Genomic DNA, 16,836 nt, shown 5'->3' with positions numbered 1-16,836 from the left:
TGCAGCCTTAAATGGGCATTTTGCCCATATAAGGTGAAATAACCTCCTCCCCAACGTGTACTAAATAATTTATAAAATTTAAAATAAATAAATAACTTATAAATGATAAAAACATTAAAAATAATAAGTTATTTCGTAATTTTACTTAAAAATTAGAATTACTTTTACTTAAACGAATTAAATTAAATATTTTTTATATACAATTATCTTAATTCATGAGTTTTGAATTAATATAATATTTATAAAAATTTATTTTATAATTAAATTTAATAAAATAACAAAAAATTCAAAATAAATTGAGAAAAATTACGTCGTTGCTAAAATTTAATTTATCATTTTATAAGTCTTAAATTTATCTCATAAATAGGATAACAAACCTTTTGTCGATAAACTATTCATGACTTATAAAGTATAAAACTAAAAGTACCTTATAAGTTGTCGGGAAAATAGGCCCTTAACTTATTTTAAATATTTTACCCATATGTAACATTAATTGTTCCTGGAGGCTATGAATACAATTTATGTATATTTTTCTCCATTAGTTGATTTATTTGATTTTTACGCGTATTTTAAGATATATTAATTATATAACTTATTTAATTATTTTTTTAAATTTTCTTGTTATAAATAAAAATTTAAATCTTAAATTTTTATTTAAAAAAATATTGATCAAGGCACATTAAATTGTGTGAAAATCAATTCCCAGAGTTAATTTGGAACGGAGCAGTAAAGAAGTAGGGCGCAAGTTATTTGACCAAAGTAGGCCATGATTCGAGTAGGAATAGGAAGCCATTCACGTTTCTTGTTCTTGTTCACATTCTATATATATAGAGATAGAGATCACATTAACCCTAATTTATGTTTTTATAATCTCCTCTTCATCTCTTCGTTATTATTCTCTCCACTGCCTTGCATCCTTTGATCAGGTCCGCTCTATCCCCCCCCCCCTAGCTTCTTTTTCTGGTAATTTTAATTTGCATTCGGTTTTTCATAATACAAATAAATTTTTATCTGTTTTGTTAAAGATAATTCCTGGTTGTATTTTTTACTGTGTTTGCTTATTGATAACATGGCTAGTGATTTGAAATTATGGGTTTCTGATAAATTAATGTCTCTTGTTGGATATTCAGAGCCTGTTACTGTTCAGTATGTTATTAGTGTTTCGAAGAAAGCTAAATCACCTGCTGATATTGTTGATTCTCTTAGAGATGATTTCAAGGGCTGTGATGATGCTGCATTGCATGCTTTTGCGCTTGAATTGTTTGAGAAACTTGGGACGAAGAAGGTCGGGGAGAATGTTTATATGCAACGAGAGAGGGAAGCGACTGTGCTGGCGAAAAAGCAGAGGATGTATACTCTGTTGGAGAGTGATGATGAGGAGGGTGATGGTGATGTTGGCGGGGTAGTGGAAAAGAAGCGTTTTAGAAAGAGGGTTGAGGTTGAAGAGGATGTCGATAATGAGGATGTTGTGCCTAAACGACAAAAGATTTTTAAGAATGGAGAGGATTCTGAGTCCGGGGAAGAGGAAGAGAGGCTGCGTGATCAGAGAGAGAGGGAGGAGTTTGAGAAACGGATTAGGGCACGGGAGGCAGCTGCAACGAGAAAGCTGATGGAGTTGAAAATTAAAGGGAAAGAGGATGGAGAGGTGAGTAGGAAAGGTAAGGGATTGGAACGAAATGTTGAGACTTTGAGAAAAGTTTCAAGGCTAGAGTACTTTAAAAAAAGGGTGCCAAAAAAGATAGAGGAAGTGAGAGATGACTTAGAAGATGAGTTGCGTCTGATGGAGGGTGAGAAATTGACTGAAGCAGAACAGCGTGAATTAAGTCACAAGAAAGAGGTATATGAACTTCTCAAGAAGCAATGTCACGAGGCTAATGATGAAATTGATGAATACCGAATGCCTGATGCTTATGATCAAGAAGGTAAAGTGAATCAGGAGAAGCGATTTTCTGTGGCAATGGAGCATTACAGGGAGATAAAGGCTGCTGACAAGAGGTATCCTTTTGCGGAGCAAAAAGCTTGGGAAGATCATCAGGTTAACAAGGCGATCATGAGATTTGGCTCAAAAGATCGAAAGCCTAAGTCTGAATATGAGCTTGTTTTTGAGAACCAGATTGAGTTTGTGCAAGATGAATTGATTCATGCTAAAAAGTATAAAGAAGAACAATATAATGAGTTATCCAAAAAATCTGTAGCAAGATCAGCATTTGAGAAGCTTCAGAATGATAGAAAAACATTACCTGTTTATCCATATCGCGAGGAATTGCTCCAAGCTATAGAAAAGCACCAGGTTCTTGTTGTTGTTGGCGAGACTGGTTCTGGAAAGACTACTCAGATACCCCAGTATCTCCATGAGGCTGGTTATACAAAACATGGAAAGATCGGATGTACACAGCCTCGTCGAGTTGCTGCCATGAGTGTAGCTGCTAGAGTCTCTCAAGAAATGGGAGTTAAACTTGGGCATGAGGTTGGTTATGCCATCCGCTTTGAAGATTGCACTTCTAAAAAAACCGTTATCAAATATATGACAGATGGAATGTTACTTCGAGAGTTTCTTGGGGAGCCCGATCTTTCAAGTTATAGTGTGGTGATAGTGGATGAGGCTCATGAAAGAACGGTTTCCACTGATGTGTTGTTTGGTTTAGTTAAGGATATTGCTCGGTTTCGTCCTGATCTTAAGTTGATTATCTCAAGTGCAACTCTTGATGCGGTGAGGTTCAGCGATTATTTTGACAATGCTCCAATTTTTAAAGTTCCCGGGAGAAGGTTTCCTGTTGAAATTAATTACACAAAAGCCCCAGAAGCTGATTACTTGGATGCAGCAATAGTTACTGTTCTTCAAATTCATGTGACTGAATCCCCTGGAGATGGTGATATATTGGTCTTTCTTACGGGCCAAGAGGAAATTGAGTCGGCTGAGGAGATTCTTAAGCAACGGACAAAGAGCTTGGGAACAAAAATAGCAGAGCTGATTATATGCCCAATATATGCAAACCTCCCAACAGAGCTGCAAGCAAAAATATTTGAACCTACTCCAAAGGGTGCGCGTAAGGTTGTTCTGGCAACAAATATTGCAGAAACATCATTGACAATTGATGGGATTAAGTATGTTATAGATACAGGTTTTGTGAAGATAAAATCTTATAATCCTCGCACAGGCATGGAGTCCTTATTGGTAACACCCATCTCAAAAGCATCTGCAAATCAAAGGGCTGGCCGATCTGGTCGTACTGGTCCAGGGAAATGCTTTCGACTCTACACTTTTCACAGCTATAGCAATGATATGGAGGAGAATACTACACCAGAAATCCAAAGAACTAATCTTGCTAATGTTGTTCTAAGTTTGAAAAGCCTTGGAATCAGTGACCTCTCAGAGTTTGACTTTATGGATCCACCAGCTCAAGAATGTTTGATACAAGCCTTGAAGCTTTTGTATGCTCTGGGTGCTCTTAATAAGAAAGGGGAGCTAACAAAAGTTGGTAGAAAAATGGCTGAGTTCCCTCTAGATCCCATGTTATCCAAGATGATTATTGCATCTGATAAATACAAGTGTTCAGATGAAATCATATCAATCGCTGCGATGCTTTCAACAGGAAGTATGATATTTTATCGTCCAAAGAAAAAACTGGTTCATGCCGACAATGCAAGAAAGCTTTTTTATGCGGGTAATGTTGGAGATCATGTCGCGTTACTTAATGTATACAGGTACTGGAGGGAAAATGGCTACTCACATCAGTGGTGTTATGAGAATTATGTACAGGTCAAGAGCATGAAGCGTGCTAGAGATATAAGAGATCAGTTAGAAGGATTATTGGAGCGGGTTGAAATTGAACTGACATCTAATCCTGGTGATTTGGAGTCTATACAGAAAGCCATAACATCAGGATACTTTCCCAACTCTGCAAGGCTGCAGAAGAATGGATCATACAAAACTTTTAAGTATAGCCAAACTGCTCATGTCCATCCGAGTTCTGGTTCATCATTTAATTCTCCAAAATTGGTTGTCTACCATGAATTAGTACTAACATCTAAAGAGTACATACGCCAGGTGACTGAACTAAAACCAGAGTGGCTGGTCGAAATCGCTCCTCACTATTATCGGCTAAAGGATGTGAAAGACTCGGAAGCAAAAAAGAAAAGGCCAAGTGGAGAGGGTTTTGCCATTTGATAGGAAAATACAATGGTCACACTAAATGCTTAGATTTTGGTAATGCTGCTTTACTATAGACGGTTATTGAGTTTTTAATTTACAACTGTGTTGAAAAATTCGAGTAAGTCTCCTGATTGCAAATTTCAATCAGTGTGCATAGTGTATACTTCTGTGATATTGTACAGATAGCAAGTTTTTTCCAACTACATTATTTCATTGATCATTAGTTATTATTATTGTTAACTATTATTGTCTTGTAATTCAATCTTAATTGTCATTCTACATGAAAAACCTGTATTAAGATAGTCCAAATGATAAAAGAAATGTTATTAAGGTTTCAAGTTCCTTTTACTGTAATTCAGTATGATGGTGTCGATTTTGAACATTGTCATAAGAGTCCATGGCGACATATAGTTACCACAGCATTCTATGAGGGTGCTACTGATTTTGGTGATTTGATATCATGTTGTCTGAGCAGTGCTGGTCTGCAGTACTTGATTGAGAGGGAAAAAAAGTGGTTAGATTTTTCAGCCACCTAGTAGATTATCCATCTCTTAATATGCATTGCATATGGTGGCTTGCCTTCTTCCATAACATAACAATAACATGGAAGGTTGTAAATGGTACTGGACTGGCTTTCATGGCTTTGTTAGGAAAGTACTTATGTATAAAACGTGAACTGCAAGAAATTCCCATCTCAAGATTTCGTTCAAGGCCATCTCTTAATATGCATTGCATATTGCTCTTATCTTGACTTATTGTTAATAGATCTCTCCCCGCCCCTTGTCAAACTTTTCTTTTTTTGGATGGTATAAGATATGGTTGCACTTGCATAACTGTGTGTTTTCTGGAAGCAGCGTTTATGGATTTTCATTTTAACTTCTTGACTCCCGTTTGTTGGCTAAGAAAACAAATTGAATGCTTAAACTACAAAGCCTTTAACATTACGTTCATGTCTTTACACTACAAAGGTAAGTTTTTTTTTTTTGTTTCTTGGCTGAATTTAAAGTGTGATTTGGCAAGGGGTTCACTTGAGGAGTATGGCTAATTGATTCACCTGATTAATTACTAATAAGAAATCTCAAGATTTGAACTGTGGCATGTTAAAGGGCGGGCTAGGCAACTACAAGATAAATTCTAAACTTAGTTTTCTGAGTAATGCCAGTTAGGCTCAAAGAATCAGAGTCAGTGACTTGTCTTCTGTATGAAAAATGGCAAATTGTTTCACAAAATCAGTCCCCTAAACATAACTTGATTACGAAATTGACAAAAAATGGAAGGCGACACTCATAATAATAATATTTCATTCAATTAAGCGCGTAAAATAATACATTTAATTTTTCCCCCAGTATTATTATTATCACTAGAAAACAGCTTTGGGAGGAAGGCTTAATACACTTCTTTTTGGTTACTTCATTTCTTTATTTGGGTCGGCTTGCCGTCTCTAGAGGCCCAGCTTGCCTTGCCAACTGATACACAAATTTGGACTACTTTAATCACCAATGAAAAGCAATGAACTTTTTCAAAAATATCAAATATAAATCTGACTAAAATTACTAATATATGAAACCTGGAAATAAGCTTCAAGCTTCTTTTTGAGTGTTGCATATTCTTTCTTCAGTTGTCTATAAGTCCGTCTGCATCTGCATAGTTTGCGATTCATGCAAATTATCATAATTTAATCTAGAGGTGCAGAGTTTTAAGTTGTTCAGAGAAATGTAAATTTGAAACAATAACATAAGAACAGAGTCAATATGATTTTTATAAAAGCAAAGAAATCTTTAAAATATATACCCTTCTGCATTTCCTGCTCTGCAGTATTCTTGAAACTGTGTGCTCTCATTCTTCACCTTTTTTGCGCCAATGCTGCACAAAAGAGAGGTTTAAAACTTTGTTACCGTATAAAATTTAAAGAAAATGACAGAGGTTGAATTGATCATTAGAAGAAGAATAATTAGGCCATCGTACATCTGTTTTTACCGTATATGGTAAAAATATGGTAAAAATACTAGCTAGCTTATATATAGTACAGTTACCTTGAGCTACTTCCCTTGAATTGGTGCATAAGATTGTCCAACTTTGTGAAATCAAGAGGAAATTTATCTCTGCACGGGACCAACACAATCTTTAAAGTTAATCCAACAAGTACCCTGGCTAGAGGCAGAGCTTGATGCAGTTAGATATGCATGCATGTCTCTGCAGTTTACAATGTGCTAATGTATAGCTAGTATTGTTATGTGAATGTACTCACAGTGCTTGGTCTATATTCAACATTTGTCGGGCAGAATCACGATAGTATGATGCAGCAATTTCTTCGACAAAATTAGGGTTACTATCATCCTGCAACTCCTCCAGCTGAATAAACTGTTCATCTAGAAAACCCTGCAAGTACAGTTAACTCCCATCAATAAATTAAATCACATAATTACAATATATATGTGCTACTAAATCTTGCATCTGTTTCAATATGTTTATAAATTATCATCATATTCTGCACATAATTAAGAATGCAAAACACATGCGTATATTAATTATGTTACATTAGTATGTGGAATATTTTAGATGAAGAATGTATCAACTTACATGCATTACATGCATGCATAAAATTTGAATAGATGAAAACGTTCTCCTCGTAATTAATTTAAAAATTTGCATGCTTAATTGTACACACTCACATGTATACCAGCTACTTTAAGTTCATATATCAAGTATGATTAAGAATATTTTTCTTTTGACAGAACATGGAGCTGATTGATAGTGTGTAATAAACAGAGAACCTATAAAATACTAGAATACAAGAAGAACATTTGAACGAAAGGAAGAAAAAGTAGTAGCATTACCTGATCCAGAAGGGACTTTCTCATACTAGCAAGCCGTCTATGCATTTTTCGATAATCTTTGGATAATTAAGTGAAACTAATAATGTGATCAAAGAATTGAGTTTAGTTATCAAGTCTAGGAAGGCAACAAGGGTTTATATAGCTTAGGATCTGTGGTATAACATACACACACATGCACTGAGAGAGAAGAATCAAATTGCAAGACAAGAAAAGACATGTATATGTGTGTGTGAGCGCATGTTTTTTTCCCTATTTAATTAGTTACAATGAGTTGCGCACACAAAAAACACACACATAATTGTAATGTAGATTCTATATACGTACTAAAGATAGCTTATGCTTAATCTACAGCTACTGATATGCTGCATCTGTCAGTTCCTCCCAAGAAGGAAACGTAACTTTAAACAAAGAAATTACTCAAAGCACATAAAATTGACACCGTTGTAGCTCCTCCACCTGTCCAGAATCTGAACAAGAACTCAAACTTATTATTTATCTGATTTTTTATAACAATTCTGCATGTTTATAAGTTAAGTTTCCTACATAAATAATGGGGGCTGGTCATGGTTAAACGATTGTCGCAGCATACACGTGCCGCCAAACAGTAAGGTTTCTAGTGCGCAAACACGGGGCTCATCTTTCATACGTACCGCAAAAACTTCCCACAACCAATAACTTGTTGAAATATCTATTCTCTTCCATGGGACAAGGACGTAGGGGCAAATATGTTGTGCAGATGTCTGTGTGTGTGTGTTTGTGCGCGTTTATTCCAGTAGCGTTTACTTTCAAGAGGTATGGTCACTTTGTCATGGTTCTTTTGCTAAAATAACTAAAAAAATGCTGTATTTGGTATGGGTGGAGTAAGATCAGAATATGAATGTATGTTTAGAGGGGCACACATTTTGTTCACCATTTCATATTAGATTACTATGGTATAACAACGGCAAAAGGCTGTCCTATCCAGATTCGATGCTTATTACTATTATTCTGTATTTGGTGTTGTACAAAAATCTCAAGTGCTGCAAAGTTTTTTACTGCTCAACCAAAGTTATTCTGTTACTTTTCTGGAAGGTGGTTAATCAGAAGCGCCGCGAAAATGTCATTTTTCCAGACTTGGATGTGTGATGAATCTGGCTACAAAAACAATCATTTTGTGCTAGAGAATAATCCAAGAAATGGAAAAAACAGGATTGATGCAATCAATCATAAACTAGCTTTAGGGAGCTTTTCATCTGTTAATGCTGGTTGATCTAATCATGACAGATGATTTGCAGCATCTATTCTGCAAAAATCTAAGTTGATGGAATTAATCCCTTGTTTGGTACTTGGACAATCATTGATGGGAATACTATTACTTATTCTCCACTCCTTGCAATTATGTGCAGCTATGTTAACTGAGTAGGGACAATTGTCCAATTACATCACTTCTTTCTATGAATTAGAGACCTAGGGTTTAGCCGCTCCTGAGTAACAGAGCTAGCAACAAAGGCGAACTTGCTAATATTATCACATTCTTTGAACACCTAATATGTTAGATAATTAAAGAATGAGGTTTTACATTATATACGGCTACCTAGAAAGTGTTTGATTCTTAGAGTTACATAAACATATAACTGAACAACACGTTTATACATATTTAGTACTGACTGTAGTCGGAAGTCAAGTTAATAACTTAAATTCCATTCAAACTGCTTGAATTACACTCCTACCATTTCCCTTACTTACATCTGAAGCAGAAACCGGAGTGCTGGGATGAAAAGCTGACTGCCTTGATGGTTCGCCTAATAGCTTTAAGGAGAGAGCTGAAGGCTCCATACGTCTTGTGTCAGTTTCTCCGATACTCAATTGGGACATGCCCACTAGTTCATCTACATTAACAGGCTCTTTGCGAAGCACAGGGATTGGTTTTAGGACCTCGTGATGAGATGTCTCTGTTCCTTTACCTTCTTCGAGGATAGATGCACTATGCCACAATTGAAATGTAACAGGTACATAAGCTGGGTAAAACGAGGGAATTACCTGTTGGATCTCGGCTTGTGCTCGAGGTGTAGCACTTTCTTTGGCATCTTCGACTATTTCTGCCTGAGGGTCTTCCATTTGAGCGTCTTCCAAACTTTCACTATTCGTTTTAAGCGAGAGACCCAATGAAGGCAGTGAGTTCTTTTTATCTGTTTCTATTGTTATGGGAGGTAGCACAAACTCTTCTTCCACCACGGGCGGTGTATCTGTCATCTGAAAACAAATGACACAATATCAAATGTGAACATTAGTACTTCAATTCTAATTCATACTAACAGCAACAGGGGCGTAGCTAGAAAATTAGTTAATGACCAAAAGACAAAGTAAAATCCAAATTTAATATATATAAATTTAAATCGAATAGGATCAAAATTTTAATTATTTATTTCTTAATCTCATGATATTTAAAAAGGAGAATGATTAAAAAGAAAATTAGATACTTTGGCCCCTCTGGCATTTTTACAAGTTGAAAACACATATATAAGGTTTAACATATATATGACTAAGGTTCGGACGAAATACACTATGTGCGTTTGAACTTGATAAGTTTAATCTAATGGTATATGTCCTCAAGAGCTCACCAATTAGACCTAGGGTATATCAGACTAGCAGTATCAAGCCAATTAATTATTTAATAAGTTTTATTAAATTGTGACTTTCCTACAAAAGCTTCATGTTCGGACCCAAACGTATATAACTTAAGGCCTTGCTCCTGAGTTTTTAAAAGAGAAGTAAGTGATAAGGAGTAAAGTACTTTCATCCCATTTTTTGAGTGAAGGTATGTCAAATTTACAATCATCACCACTTGCTTTCGTTCCTTTTAAAAACTCAGGAGAACGATTTTGAATGAAAGTGAAACTATTTTACTTACCTTCCACTTGCTTTCCACCCTTTTTAAAACTCGGGAGCAAGGTGTAAGTTCATGACATGTACTAACTTACATAGTGTTAAACTTGGGGGAGTTTGGATCAAGGCTATTTAAAAGGAATATGAATCTAGTTCCTTGGTTGAGGGTTTTATATAACTGGAATGGTTAATGCATCCCCATTAATTAGGTATTGCATACCTTACTACCCATGAACATCAATTCGGTCCCATTCCCATCCCCCACCCCCTCCCACACCGGTTTATGTCAACAAATTGAACAACCCCCCATTCATATTTTATTGAACCATAGGTGTTCAGACTTCACATTATTTACAAAATTACCACAATACTCAAGGTTACGGTTATTTATAAAATTGCCAGCGTAGTCAAAGTTTCTAATTTGAATCAGCACATCTTTTTATTAACAGTACATCTGACCACAAGATTTGTGGAACTTGTTGCCCCCACTGACTACAAGGTAGATAGCTATGCCTCTGGATACTAACCGGTACATATGGTGAATGTGATTAATCAATTACAAGGTGATAATAAAAATATTATAATACATTAATAAAAGAAATTGTTTCGTTCAAACTTGATTAGAGCCAAAAAGCTATATTAGTTTGGGTCACTTCACTTAAAGGAACAAAATTGTATGCTTCATACAAGTACACTACTATATATATACACACACACACACACACACACACATATATATATATATATATATATAGAGAGAGAGAGAGAGAGCATCAGATACCATATCAAAAAGGCTCGATCTTCTCTTTCTCCGAGTAGAATTGGTCTGTCTAATGAAGTACTTTTGAGCATGGCTTGCTACTTGTGTCGGAGTCCTCGATACGACGAAATTGCGTGATATTCCGCGCCAATCTCCTTTCCCCAACTTCTGGAGACCAAGAAGGAACATGCGGTGCTCCCCTACTGTCCATGGAGTGCCTAAAATATAAAGAGCGAGGCTTTATATAAGAGCGAAATAGAGCATCTAACAATTTTAGAGGTACTAACGACAAAACTATGGAAGATGTCAATTATTCCTCAGAGTGATGGTTGTTTCTGAACTCAAGAAATTTTGTCAACGAACTACAGAAAGAGTGAAAATTATGTCACATTAATATGCAAGAAAAAGAAAACCTGGACACCATATTTGTTTCATTATACACCAAGCCACAATTTGTACTGATTTTTTACAGATACAATTTAAACTGTAAAATGAGACCAAGGGGTAGAGGTAAAACTACATGCAGATCCTTAATCACATTATTAACTTAAAAGGCTTGAAAGCAATTAATTTAAAACTGGCACACTTCTTCAGCCACTAAAGGAATTCCACCATTAAGTTTTTGACCAATATTAAGAAAAATTGCTTCTAGAATAAATCAGATTGATTTTAGTGATTTGTGGTCTCTAGAAATTTAAGCATCCATAACATGCTAAGCTATTACGCTATTCTATTCTTTCTGCCAAATAAAAATGTTCTATAGAACTAATATTATTATTCTGTATGGCTTATTGGACCGTCACATTGAAGCCTACTACACTTTTTCTTGACAATCATGTATTGCGACCTGTTGCAAATGAAACAGACAGGGAATACACAATTCAGATCACAAAACGTCGAACAGTCGAAGCAGGTTCCTTGCGAGGCATCTTGATACCATCCTTACCAGTTACCACTAAAAAATATATGCAGGAATAAAGAAATGCAATTTTCTGCCTCTCCAACAACTCAGTAATGCAATGTTGACTCATTGGAGACTTCTAATTGTCATTCTAATTTGAATCCCCTTTAGTGATAAAAAGATCAGACTTAATTAAGTCCTGGTGATAACTAATAACGATTTAGCGGGATGCCAAGATATTGAGGTCCCGATTATCGCGTTCCCTGATCTTCATTTTGCCTTGAGCACATGTCGCGCACACTCCACACTCAGACATGGATTATGGATATGGTCCATATGGACACTTGTACACATAATTTAGGCCAAAAGAACTATCTGTTTGAAAAGAATACCGAGTCCGACATTTGGATACGTTCCATGTGGGACAATTGGAGCCGAGTCTGGGTAACAAAGTAAACTATCAAGCATCAATGTCAAATACCAAAGACGATAAATTACCAAGTAATCTGTAAATTGTCTATGATGCATGATTTATTGATTTGTCATATCCAAAGAAGCAGAACATTATCCTATAATCTATTCCTACTATTACAGTAGGTACTGACAACTGACTTAGCAGGAAGAACAGGGTAAGAAATATATAAGGGGCATAACTACACAAAAAAGTGATTTCTAAATATCCTTCTACATATATATAGATGATCAGTCAGAACGAAGTCTTAAACCTTTTTCAGATATCACATATCTCTGTAATGATTGACAACTAGAGATATGTTTGTGTAGTATAGCTATCCCCTAGTGGCTATATTTCTCTGCATCCCCTAGTGTAAGAGCAAAAAGTAAGTTGCTCACTCAGTCTGCGACATGAGAGTATGCTTTGCAATATATACTGCAGAGCTAGCATCTCATCTATTAAAAGAAAGGGGTAATACCATATCTTTATTTATAGTAAGTTGTGATGGGGAACTAAGAGGGGAATCTGGGTTTGTGCTAATTTCCATGATATTTCTCGTAAGAGACAATAAAACTCCGCTTGATATCAATTTAATAGCCAAAATGATCTGCAATGATCTGCCTCAATCATAGACCTATTTGTTATATGTAATAAAACTAGAAAAACTTTCCAATCCGAAATAAAATCCTAAAAAAAGTTTCTTATTATAGATATAAATGATAAATATCTATTACATACTACTAAAACGTCCTTTGGCTTTCAATTTCTTAAATACTGTTGAACCCAGAACTTTGGGCCTTTTGAAGAGTTGTCCTGCATCAAGTAGCAAGCAAAAAGCATCAAGTCTCGCTTTAGCCTATAGGTCACATATATTATTTTAATCGGCCAGAGACACATCATTTATCAAAAAAGAACTTTAATTAGCATTCAACCCCGTTCTAAAACAATGACGGGAATCAATGTTGTAGTTCGAGCAGGAAGAAATAACCATCTTTAACGAGAAGTAGTCCTTCACGGAAGGAGTACCATTTGCTGTAGAGGGAGTTTATAAGTGAATCTTATAGTCTGAGAATAAGAACGATCGTTATAACAGCTAACAGATTAATCACCTGGTTAAATAATATAATGATCTGACAAATGACCCTACAAGTTTATGGTGGCATATCTTATTATTTCATCAGAAGTTGACGAAAGTGGCAAGATTCGTATTACTCTCTCAGTCTCTCTGTTTCAAATTCAATATGGACATGATTAATTTGTTTCTCTGTATTAACACAACTGCAAATCGTTATTTTTTTAAATGAACATGTTGAGCTAAAATGAATTGCGTGGGTATATGTTGTTTTTACCATCACAGAGTGCTAAAGTATTTGATGAAAGAATATAATGGGTGAGATAATATTAAAAAACTGTGAACACAACATCATGTTTATAAACAGAGACAAGGCTTAAATGATTAACTAAATAATAAATAGGAACATCATATAAAATTTGAATGAATACAAAAGTTAAGGAAAACATGAAGTGATAAACAAATTAAAAAGAAGCACCACAGTCATCTAAAATCTCGTCCCAGGGGAACAAAAAGTTTGACAGGTTAATGTTAAGATAAAGTTTGAAAGGTAAAATCATGGATAGCTGCAGCAAAAATATCATTATTTATACATACGTAAAAAGCTCAAATCAACTTTATGATCAAATACATCTACCAACATCAAGTTCCATTTAAATTAACAAAGCACATTTCTCAAGCTAATACAAATCAACCTTATAATCATGAAAGCCAAATAAAAAAACAAATATTTTAGTTACTCTACCAACAATCAATTCCACATTACATACATACACTTAAAGATCAAAGCTTTAACCTTTCATGCATATTAATCACACATAAATTCACACATAAAAATTCAAGAATTTACCTTTTTAATTTATGTTCAATCAAGACAGCTATATCACGAAACAAATTTAAAGTAAAATCATGACCCCCTGGTAAAAAACAAATCTTTTAATCACCACTTACTCCTTACCAACAATCAATCTCACATTCCCTACATACACATAAAGGTCAAAGCTTTAACTTTCATGCAAATTAATTACATCTAAACATTACAAATTTCTCCCCTACGAGACATCGATCATCACAAAACACATTTCAATTACCTAAAGAAACACATTTACCAACCTTGTCCAAATCAACATTCTACTCATGACCTCAAAATCAAACTTTTAAACAATCACAAAATCAACCCCTACCAACAACCGATTCCACATTACTTTATACACATAAAGATCAAAGCTTTAACATTTCATGCATCTTAATTCCACATAAATTCAAACACTATGATAAAAAAAATTCACCTTTTCTTAGTTCAAGATGGCACTATCACAAAACACATTCCAATTTTCTAAAAAAAAACATTCATCAACCTTATCCAAATCGACATTCTACTCAAGACCCACAAATCAAAATCAAAATTTTGAACCAAATTCATTAAGTTCACATAAAATCCTAAACAAGGCTCAAAGATTCAACCTTTCTTGCGTTGTTCGACACGACGATTAGTGGAGCAAGAAGCATGACCCGGATCATCAGATAAATACTCATCAGGCACGCAATTCGGGTCCCGAAAAGCATCAGCACGAGGAGAGGCAGGAGGGTTAGGAGAAGCAGCAGCTGAAGAAGAAGAATGATAATGCAAAGCTGAAAGATTACCCATACTAGCACTTTTCTTGATAATAGACCCATCTGTAAGTCTAACCCCAAATAATCTCACCCCAGATGAAGTGGGCCCACTTGGTTTTGTGGGACATGTTCTTGAGTTATGCCCATTGTTGCTGCAATGAGAGCATCGCCGAGTCATTTGGGTCTAACTCGGCCTCTGCAGCAACTCAGTTCAATTCTTGATTTTTTAACTTAAAAAAAAGGAACAATAATTGGTTGTGTTAGTGAGGATAAATACAAGGAGGGTGTGTGTATAGGTTGAATATGTAAGAAAATGTAAAGGGGGGGAGTTTGTGGAGGAGGAAGAGTTGAAGAGGTCTGAGGATAGGTTTTTTTATATGTTGTGTTTGCAAGTAAAGTTGTGTGTAATGTATAACGTGGTGTGATCATTTTCTATTTTCGAGGAGGATAGGTAAGAACATTTCTATCTTATTTTTCTAGCATAGTTCAAAAACAAATGTTTAAATTGGGATTTAGGGAATGAGCACAACATTGCTATTTCTTTTCGAAATTAGTGAGTTAGTAGTAAGTAAATAAACTTAAATGATTACAAGTATTTCCGAGAAAGAAGACAAAATAGATCAGGCTTTTTCTCTCCAGCCTTTTGTGGGAGTTTTTTTGTTTCTCTCCATATTTCAAATATTGTGAGAGTTTGTTCTGAGTACTAATGGAGGACAATGATGATATCAATCAACGGATGGAAAACATGGGTATAGAAGAGGAGGGAAACGAAGGCTTTATGTTGGAAGGAGATGCGGATGAAAATACCAATAGATACGAACATTGTCTTGTGGGGAGATTGCTTACTGAGAAAAGTATCAATACAAGAATTATGAAAACAAGGCTAGCAGATGTCTGGAGGCCAATCATGGGGATAAATATTAAGGATCTGGATCAGAGTATGTTCCTTTTTCAGTTCTTTAGAAAAGAAGATATGCAATGGGTTACTAATGGAGGTCCATGGTCTTTTGATAATGCAATGTTGGCTCCGGAGAAAATTGAAGCAGGGGAAAACCCAGCGAAGATAACACCATGCTTTGTAAGTATTTGGATTCAGTTATATAATCTGCCAATGGGATATATGCTTGAGACAGTGGGAAAATAATTAGGGAACTTTTTTGGAGAATTCATGGAATATGATGCAAGAAATAATACGTCAATACAGAGAGATTGCATGAGAGTCAGAGTAAAGATTGATGTTCGTAAGCCTCTCAAAAGAAAGAAGAAGATTATCAAGAAAGATGGCACGGAGATCACTGTAGAGTGCAAATACGAAAGATTAGGAGAATTTTGTTTTTCATGCGATTTGGTGAGCCACACTGATAGATTCTGCAGAATGAATGTAGCTGATGATGATGGAAAGGTGAAAGACTGGGGTAGTTGGCTCCGAGCACCACCACGCAAGGTGGCGGGGCAAACGCAGAGTAAGTGGTTGAGAAATGAAAACGATGACATGTGGGAGGAAAGGATTGGTGGAGGGTACAACAAACAGAGTTTTTCCGGGGGGAAAATTCAAATCAGGGGCAAGAAATCAGGATGGCAAGTGTTTATAGGGAAGAGGTTACAACAGAGCACAGATATGGTAAGGATAAAAATTTGGTTTTAAAGGAAGCGAGTTTAGTGGGATTTAAAATAACATCTAATCTGGTGTATGAGTTAAATGAGGAGGTCAGTGAAAATATCCAGCTGAAGGAGCGTAAACGTAAGAGAGGAATGCCTAACGAGCTAAACCACATGGATATTGACACAAGAGAGAAAATTTCGGTAATTCAGACAAAGAAACAAACACAAGGGACTGACATTTCTAATGGGGATTTGCCAGGCACTTCTTATCATAGTCCGGCTGAGCTTGCTATGCAAGCCAGCCATTCAAAATGAATGCTATAGCTTGGAACTGTCGAGGAATGGGCTCACCTCGAACAGTTCATCCCCTGAAAGAGATGATCAAGTCTCACAAGCCTGATGTTTTGTTTTTATCAGAAACGTTAGCAGATAAGAATAAAGTTACAGTTATTGCAGCAAAGATTGGGTTTACTAATTATTTTTCGGTGGAGAAGCAAGGTAGAGGAGGGGGGCTAGCAGTTTTTTGGAGTAATAAGATAAATTGCTATATATTTGGCTCTTCTAATAATCATATTGAT

The 16,836-nt window shown here is 35.6% G+C and overlaps 3 protein-coding genes across 6 annotated transcripts; 1 reads left to right on the top strand and 2 right to left on the bottom strand.

The window, feature by feature from the left end:
• Positions 1 to 776: 776 nt before the first annotated feature.
• On the top strand, positions 777 to 4,376 carry LOC141723900 (pre-mRNA-splicing factor ATP-dependent RNA helicase DEAH1-like). Of its 4 annotated transcripts, none has more exons than XM_074525845.1 (2): positions 777 to 926; positions 1,207 to 4,376. In XM_074525845.1, exon 2 carries the CDS (start codon positions 1,304 to 1,306, stop codon positions 4,166 to 4,168), a length of 2,865 nt encoding a protein of 954 aa, XP_074381946.1. In that variant the 5' UTR covers positions 777 to 926; positions 1,207 to 1,303; the 3' UTR covers positions 4,169 to 4,376. The 4 variants fall into 4 exon arrangements, with proteins under 4 accessions (XP_074381946.1, XP_074381944.1, XP_074381945.1 ...); XM_074525843.1 differs by having other exon boundaries at positions 1,131 to 4,376; XM_074525844.1 differs by having other exon boundaries at positions 777 to 963; positions 1,131 to 4,376.
• Positions 4,377 to 5,362: 986 nt separating this feature from the next.
• On the bottom strand, positions 5,363 to 7,396 carry LOC141723899 (histidine-containing phosphotransfer protein 4). The gene is made up of 6 exons (XM_074525841.1): positions 6,991 to 7,396; positions 6,402 to 6,532; positions 6,187 to 6,255; positions 5,945 to 6,016; positions 5,721 to 5,793; positions 5,363 to 5,619 (listed from the first exon to the last, which is right to left on the bottom strand). The coding sequence occupies exons 1-6, from the start codon at positions 7,033 to 7,035 to the stop codon at positions 5,572 to 5,574; spliced, it is 438 nt and encodes a 145-aa protein (XP_074381942.1). The 5' UTR covers positions 7,036 to 7,396; the 3' UTR covers positions 5,363 to 5,571.
• A 1,123-nt stretch (positions 7,397 to 8,519) lies between these two features.
• Positions 8,520 to 15,087, bottom strand: LOC141723898 (transcription factor MYBS3). Its single transcript, XM_074525840.1, has 3 exons — positions 14,507 to 15,087; positions 10,637 to 10,833; positions 8,520 to 9,222 (listed from the first exon to the last, which is right to left on the bottom strand). The coding sequence occupies exons 1-3, from the start codon at positions 14,832 to 14,834 to the stop codon at positions 8,674 to 8,676; spliced, it is 1,074 nt and encodes a 357-aa protein (XP_074381941.1). The 5' UTR covers positions 14,835 to 15,087; the 3' UTR covers positions 8,520 to 8,673.
• Positions 15,088 to 16,836: the final 1,749 nt, after the last annotated feature.

The sequence above is a fragment of the Apium graveolens genome, chromosome 5 (genome assembly GCF_009905375.1).
Source record: "Apium graveolens cultivar Ventura chromosome 5, ASM990537v1, whole genome shotgun sequence".
NCBI classification, from domain to species: Eukaryota; Viridiplantae; Streptophyta; class Magnoliopsida; order Apiales; family Apiaceae; genus Apium; species Apium graveolens.
The sequence above is the reverse complement of the archived record's forward strand: the minus strand, read 5'-3'. Positions and strand labels throughout refer to the sequence as shown.